General features: G+C 48.8%; 1 protein-coding gene across 2 annotated transcripts in view; it reads right to left on the minus strand.

Moving 5' to 3' along the window:
* Window positions 1-3,199: 3,199 nt before the first annotated feature.
* BCL9 (B-cell CLL/lymphoma 9) overlaps window positions 3,200-8,119 on the minus strand; it is a 59,014-nt gene continuing 54,094 nt past the window's right edge. Inside the window, exons 7-8 of one of the 2 annotated variants that reach the window (XM_018573654.1) lie at window positions 7,566-7,823; window positions 3,200-4,281 (exon numbers count right to left, since the gene is read on the minus strand). In XM_018573654.1, coding sequence (XP_018429156.1) covers window positions 3,212-4,281; window positions 7,566-7,823 — 1,328 coding nt within the window. In that variant the 3' untranslated portion in view covers window positions 3,200-3,211. The remainder of the gene's footprint in view (window positions 4,282-7,565; window positions 7,824-8,119) is intronic. The other variant, XM_018573657.1, reaches the window with a different exon arrangement.

Below are 8,119 nucleotides of genomic sequence, written 5' to 3' on the forward strand. Positions count from 1 at the left end.
CGCCCGCCGTTAGAAAATAATGGCACGCACAGGGCGACTGGTTCACACCTTGGCGACTCCTGACCGCACGGCAATCCGCGTGGCGAGGTGTTGCCTAGGTGTGAATAAATGGGCTGCCTACCGCATCTAAAGGACTGCTGGACTCCGTTCTTAAAGTGGCATTGCGCAGTAATAGATTATCATGGGCTTTGGTGCGTTCCAATGCACATGTGACGGCTAGGGGTGACGTGGTGTCATGCAAGGAGTTTGCATGTTCTTCCTGTGCTTGCGTGGGTTTCCTCCAGGTACTCCGGTTTCCTCCCAAATACATGCTGGGAGGTTAATGGTCTCCTGTTTAAATTGGCCCTTGTATGTATGTGAGATAGGGACCTTAGATTGTAGGCTCCTTGAGGGCGGGGACTGATGTGAATGTAAATTGTTGGCGCTATATAAATACCAATAATAAATAACGGCACTGCAGTGTGCCTAACAGTGCCTCACGTGCCAACACTTGTAATGTAGGAATGCATGTGGGAACTCGCCAGTCCCCCGCATTGTATAGATGAGAACAGGAGCTGGCACAGCCGACACCAAAACAATTGCGCGCGACACTTTTGGCTGCGCTGCAGTGCCATCATTTAATGGCATCCCAATGCACCAAGCTTGTGTCTGCATGTTGCGTCACACTACAGTCTATGGTAACTTATTACCACGTGTCCCCATTGGAAGATCTTCCCTCCATTTCCTGTGCTGCTGAGGTCTGAAAGTTTTGGATATGCCCTTTCAGTCCAGGTGACAACAGTCTCTAGATCAATTGACGGCGGCTCTCCCCGGTGTACACACCAATTAATATTAGATCCAACTACACGTGGCAACAGCTATTGGGTACAAATTACGGGTGACCTACACTCTGCATCAGTGGTGTATTTTGGATTTGTGCTGCCCTAGGCAAGACTAAACTCGGGCACCCCCCTCAATCTAAATTTGCCCCACTCCATCCTGTTTAGGACATTTTGTGTAACCTGTCAGTCACTGGATACGGCACACACAGGGTCTTAGGACAGCTGTGCAGGGTTTATAGTGGGCTGTGTGGGGTCTCAGGAGAGCTGTGCAGGGTTTATGGTGGGCTGTGTGGGGTCTCAGGGGAGCTGTGCAGGGTCTCTGGTGGGCTGTGTGGGGTCTCAGGAGAGCTGTGCAGGGTTTATGGTGGGCTGTGTGGGGTCTCAGGGGAGCTGTGCAGGGTTTATAGTGGGCTGTGTGGGGTCCCAGGGGAGCTGTGCAGGGTCTCTGGTGGGCTGTGCGGGGTCTCAGGGGAGCTGTGCAGGGTTTATGGTGGGCTGTGTGGGGTCCCAGGGGAGCTGTGCAGGGTCTCTGGTGGGCTGTGCGGGGTCTCAGGACAGCTGTGCATGGTCTCTGGTGGGCTGTACGGGGTCTCAGGGGAGCTGTGCAGGGTTTATGGTGGGCTGTGCAGGGTCTTAGGAAGACTGTGCAGAGTCCCTTTCCCTGATACATGTGCTGTTCCTCTTACCTGCAGCACGAAGTGCCATCAGTACCAACAGGATACATTGCAGTCCCCAGCCTGCTTCTGGGACATCCCGCCACCAGATCACTTGCTATGGCCAGCCCCGAGCCACCCGCTGCTTCTTCTCCACCTCCTGTACAAAGCCAGCTGGACCGCATCTCACTGGGCCCTCCCCTCCACCGGGCAGCTCTCTAATTTGGCAGCCACTCTTAGGGCCTTGCGGCTGCCTAGTTTGCCTTATTAGACAGCCGCCGCTGTCTGATTCTGTTCCCCCCAAGCCTCGGACCACTGGGCAGGTGCCCAGTATGCCCAGAGGCAAGTTCTGGCCCTGTCCGCATCATTGCTTTGAGGCGGCATTTTCTGCCGCCCCCCTAGGCATATGCCTAGTTTGCCTTGCGGTAGATACACCCCTGCTCTGCATTTGACTTCTTCCTGTGGGATCACACAGACTTCATGCTTTACACCATATTAAAGGTGGGCCAGTATGTTGAGACCCCCCGTCTCAACATAATGGCCCACAAGCCATTTGAGGTTTTGGTCAGTGCTGCAATGCCTCATGGGACTTGTAGTTCCACAACAGCTGGAATGTCGATGTTGCCTACCCTAGGCCAGGGATGGGTAACTCTGGCTATGCTTTAACTTCAAATTCCAACATGCTTCTGGGAGTTGCGTCTGTAACTGGCCTGCATGCCTCACGGGACCTGGTGGGGCCTGCGACGCCTCACGGGACCTGGTGGGGCCTGCGACGACCTCCATTGGTCTAGAGCAGAAGGTGGCAAATCGGGCTGTACTTTAAAAATCCCAGCATGCCTCTGGGAGTCATGCCTGTAACTGTCAGTCTTTGCAATGCCTCATGGGACTCGTAGTTCTGGAGGGCCGGAGTTGACCATGACACTGCGATTTTTTTTCCATTTTTAGATTTATTTTTAGTAAAGAAAGGAAATCTCCCTAAACTGGACTTTATAGTTCATTTTGTGCTTTTTTTTAATAATACTCTTTCTGTATGAGGTCTTTAGTTTGGTTTACTATACACTGGAGTTAAAAAGGAGAAAAGAAAAAAAACAGAAAAAAAAAAAGAAGTAACAAGATTCTGAAAGGCGGATCATCCACCGAAAGTAAACAGCACTGAATGAAATCTCCTCTCACACAAAGACTACAGTCTCTGCTAAAAACAAAAAAATCCCTTTTACAATATTGTACAGTACACAAAAAAAAAAGATAAATCGGGTTTGTCCTGAAGAAGCCAATCCAAACGACGTAAACATACAGGATGGTGCAACTCATGACAAATGGCAATTTTTCAAAAAAACAGCTACAGATTTTTTTTTTTTCTTTTTAATTTTTTTTTGTTTTATCCCCCAAAAGCAGGTGCGCCATCATGGGATAAATAAGTCCACAAAAATATTCTTTAAAAAATAAATCTTAAGAAAAAAAAAACCAAAAAATTAAACAAAAAAAACAAAAAGAAAACCAAAAGAAAAAAAAAAAAAAAAGAAAAAAAAACACCTTGAATAAATGAAAAGCAATGCTCAGATAGTTCCATACATTCTTGAGTTTCCTCCAAATTGACATTTGGGTCCTTTAGTTTTTTTTTTTTTTCACCTATTGCATGGCCAAAAAAAAAAAAAAATGGGACTCCTTACATATTAAAAGTTTTCTCAGGAGACAATCTCACTTCTACAATTTTCGACAAGTCTGTTTTGTAGCAGCTTAAAACATCATATTCCCCGGATTCCCAGGTCCTTGGCTGAAACCACCCATCCCCACATCAGTAGGCATTCCTCGGGGGCGCATCTGAGGGGGAATCATGAGGTTTTGTTGAGGTCCCATCATCCCCTGCATTGACATCAACATGTTCGGAGATCCCACAGGACCTGGGTGACTATATAGTACTCCGGGCATCCTCTCCTTCCCCGACATCATGCCCACCCCTCCCGGATTCCCCATCATAGTTAGTTGGCCAGGCATTCCTGATTGTGCTGGTGACATCATGCGATGGTGAGGTCCAATTAAGGTTTGCTGCATAAAACCTGGAGGCCTCATAGAATTGTGGCCGGGCATGTCCACTGGGCCGTGACCCCCCATGCCACCCATTGGAAGACCCATCCTTGGGTTCGGCTCTCCCATCATGCCAGGCAAGTGTGAAAAACCAGGTCCTTGTTGCGGCTTCCTGCCAGGGACTTCCCCACGAGGGAAATACTGCAGTGTTTGACTGGGTTTCTCGGAGGGAATAATCCTTGATAGGTCAAACTCTGGAATTCCAGAGGCCCCTGGTCTGATGACTTCCTGTAGGTCTGGGTCTGTGAAAACCGAAGACATATTATTTCCCATAACGCCAAAGGAATCTGGTCCTCCGGGGCAACCTGACTTACAATGTGCTGGGTCTGCATTTGGCGGAAGGTTGCCGGGACGACTTAAAGGTCCCTCTCCTGGAAAGCCCATCCCAGGTGGAAAGTTCCCGTGGCCCCCGTTGGGGCCGTTATGTGGAAAAGGAACTTGTGGAGGCGACTGGACTGGAGGAAAGCCTTGGGCAAAAGCCATGCGTCCCTGAGGCACCATGGGAGAATCTTGGTGGCCGTGACCCATCATAGCGTTGTGTGGAATCATCCCCCCGCCCATATGACCTCCGTGGGGTAAGTTGGGTGGCATGGCGTTCGGAGAGGGCATCTGGCCACCGTGCGAGAGAGGCTGCGTCATGCCCATGGGACTTAGTGTTGGCATCGAAACACCGCTGTGAGGCCCCGGCATCTTTGAAGGGTTCTGGGAATTCATGACCATCCCTGCAAAGAAATAAAGATGATGAAATATCTGGGCGGATAACAAGATTATTATTCCAGAAGACAAAAAGGAAAAATCACAGGGCCTCAAGTATGAAAGAAATAGATAAGCTGCCCACAGTATGGAGGGAGGGCAGAAATCGGGTTGCTATCGGCAGCGAAGAGCTTCTTTGGAGGACCTCAGTCTGCACATGTGTCCGCTCACCATTTGCTTCCTTTTGTTGTTGGCATCCGTCACTGAGCGGAGGAACTTCAATAGAAATGCACACTGGAGGGACCCAAAGATGTCACCTAATGCTCGCCCATTCAGGACGTTCATACCTCTGTAGAGCTTTCAAATACCTCGTGACCCCCCCCCCTTCACCCCAAAACATAAACAGTCAACAGAGCCTCCCCAATCCAAGCCGGGTATACACGCTCGTTCCTCTAACGCAGGGGTAGCCAAACGCCGGCCCTCCAGCTGTGGTGAAACGACAAATCCCATGATGCATCTCTCTCCGGGAGTCATGCCTGTGAGAATCTTGCAATGCCTCATGGGATTTGTAGTTCCACCACAGCTGGAGGGGCGGAGTTTAGCTACCCCTGCTCTAACGTTTACGAGTGTTCGAGGAATCTGCCGCTGATTGCTTTGTATCCCGACAGAGCCGGCACCTCATTGGTTGCTCGCTCTCTTCGGCCAACAATTTTTCCAACATGCTCCATCAAATCAAAGCTGACCGAGGGATGCCGGTCGAAAAGGTGCCGACAGCGGCAACCACGCATAGAATTTCGGTCGGTTCATCAAGAGATGAAATGCATCAGGGATGCATTTCTGTAGGTTCTCCTCAGCTTGGAGGTCTCAGATCTGTTGTATGCAAATACTGACCTACAGCTCCTCTGATCTACATCCAAGCCCCGCCCTCTGCTAAACCTCTCTATTGGGTCGTCACTGTGATGGCCGCCCTAACTTGCCAAGAATGAGGCTTGGAAGGTAGAAAGGGGGACTTGCAGGTTCTTGACCAGGCAAGTTGATCAACATCTGCTCAGGCCTCGTTCACACCAAATGCAGAGTCAGGTTTCTGCACACGCACGCTAGTCTTAGATGCGTTTTTGGCTAACAAAAAACATTTTCCTTTTTTTAGTTTAACACGGGCTTTCAGTGCGTTCCAGGCATTTGCATGCGTTTGCAGATGCAGAGCAGGTAAAATAGGGCCTGCTGCAGTTTTTTTTACCTGCTGTGGACCTGCACGCTGCGATGTGAACTGGAGCAAAAAATACCATTGGAATACATTGGACGCAGTTTTGATCCGGTCTGCACCTGCTCCGCGCTTGGTGTGAACTAGCCCTCAGTGTTCAGGACAAGGAACACTGACCCGACGTGCAGGAGGTGGCTCGTGTACTTTATTCATTCATATTGAACAAACTGTATGTAAACCCCAAATCGATCTTTTACTTTGATTGGCGTCATGTTTACAGTCTTTTGTGGAGAATCTGTTGGAAAGTTTCTTGCGTTGAGTAACAACTAGGGACGCACCGATATATCTGCCGAAACTGCCAGTTTCTGCCCGATACAGGGGTGCATCCATTCTTTTTCTCCTCCCTGCTGCTCTGTGTCACAGCGAGGAGAGAAACGGTCACGGATCTGCAGAGCGGTGTGGGGGCGGAGACAGCCAGCGATGTCACAGAATGCGGAGCTCTCCTGCCCGCACCGCTCGCTCAACCTCCTGTGACACCTGTCAAGAAGGAGGGCGGTACAAACACTCAGGGATCAGTGAGTGTTTGTAGATACTTGGACAGAGTATGTTTACTATATCCCTGATTATGAATGAATGGGAAGTTATCTACATCACTTCCTACTCATTCATGATTGTGATTATAGTAAACACACTCTGTCATGTTATGAATGGACAGGAGCACTCAGTACAGAGGATTCCTGTTCATTGATAACGGGGGCTGCAGAAAAAGAGATTGAAGACTCTGTGTTCTCAATCTCTTTTTCCATTGTAAAAAGGGAAATATCAGAAGTCTGTTTAGACCCCCAATATTTCCCCGAAGCCCCTAAAAGTAAAAACAATATATATATAAAAAATAAAAAAAATTAAAAGTTTATAAAAAATAAAAAAAATTAAATATTTTTTAAAATTAGAAATAAAACATTTCCAGTTTCCGCCCGACATTTTTTTTCATTTCGCTTTAAAAAAAAGTTAATTTCGGTGCACCTCTAGTAGCAGCACCGTCATAGGACGGCAACACTGTCCTATGACAGCAAGGAGTTACTTCCTTGAAATTAGCAGTAATGTTGTCAGCCTACCATTTTTAGATTGTAAGCCCTCACGGGCAGGGCCCTCCTTACCATATTGTCTTGATTTGTATTGTAATGTCTTCCTTATATTGTAAAGCGCTGCGCAAACTGTTGGCGCTCTATAAATCCTGAATAATAATAATAATAATAATGTGTGCTCCTTCCACTGACTGTTGAGCACGCACGGCAGGCTGACAACTTTACCAAGCTGCAAGATAGCAGCCAATTGTTAGTAAAAGAAAGCAACTGTGACACTATCAAAAAAAGTAGGGATGCACCGATACCGGATTATTACAGATACTGAGTACCGATACCGGTGCTTCCGCTGGCACGGAGCCAGCTTCCCAGGGAATCAGAAAGCCGGGCGGCGGGTAATGACCTGATTGGCCAGGAAGACGGCTCCATGTTGTTTGGCCGGCTTGATTGTGATTGCCCAGGAAACTGGCTTCTCGGCCAATCAGGAAGCCGGTTCATTACTTGCCGCCCAGCTTCCTGAGCATCCTGAACACACAGGGAGGTGGCTCCAAGTTCCCCTACGGCACTAGCAGTCAGAGGAAATCTTCTGACCGGAAGTTCCGATATCAGAGCATTGGGTACGGGCACTCGCCCATAATACTCGGTATTGGTGCATACCTAAAAAACACAACATTGATGGGGGCAGGCTTGTGTTCCTGTGCAGTGGTGACAAATGACAAGCTCGGGATTTCAGGAGACCGTTGTCAGCCCACTACAGGAAGTTAGAAGCTCGCTGGATTTCCGGCAGGTCAGAAGACACTTTGTTATACTTGCGTTGCTTAGAAACAGACAAGACGGGGCAATGAGCAGGTATTGCAGAGATGTACTTAGCGGGTGCAGAACAAAGCACAGAACGGAGATCTCACCACTGGTGTCCTTCAGCCATACAAGTCGGCAGTGGGCGATTCAACACACTAGGCGCCTCACAACCAAAATATCAGTTTTGGATGGACTCTTTGGGTAGAAAAGGTTTTGGCGGCGGCCGATTTACCTGGCATGTTATTCATAGACGGTAGGTTGGGTGAGCGGGCAGGAGGGGAATCGTCGTCCGAACTCGCCACCGTCTTGATGGCATCGTGGTAGAGAGGCGTGGAGCTGGGCATAGCAAACTTTGACATCCTAGACATCATAATGGAAAGAGGATTCTGGGAGAGGGTGGGCTCAGATGCCATGGAGTAGCTAGTGCTGGAGGGAAGACTTCCGGGGTGATTTATTGGCGCTGATTGGCTGACAGGTGGAGGGGGGCCTCCTGTGACCGAAAAAAATAAATAAAAATTAGAAAATGACCTTTATAAAACAAATCTAAAGGCCAACTCCATCCATAACTGATATTTCAGCGTTGTGTGACTGCTGGCGAGCTGAATCACATGCTGGCTTCTTATATCTTTGAGGTGCCACCAGTGGCGAGATTGTCCTCACCAGAACTCCTAGTTCCACCCAACTGCAGCGGCCATTAACAGATGGTCCTGCTCCCGCGATGGATTCTCCATATTCTAGACCAGTTAGGGAATCTAGCTGCTGGAGAGTGACACCGCTGCGTGGGGT

Source organism: Nanorana parkeri, unplaced genomic scaffold (genome assembly GCF_000935625.1).
Source record: "Nanorana parkeri isolate BGI_ZX_2015 unplaced genomic scaffold, ASM93562v1 scaffold2477, whole genome shotgun sequence".
NCBI classification, from domain to species: domain Eukaryota; kingdom Metazoa; phylum Chordata; class Amphibia; order Anura; family Dicroglossidae; genus Nanorana; species Nanorana parkeri.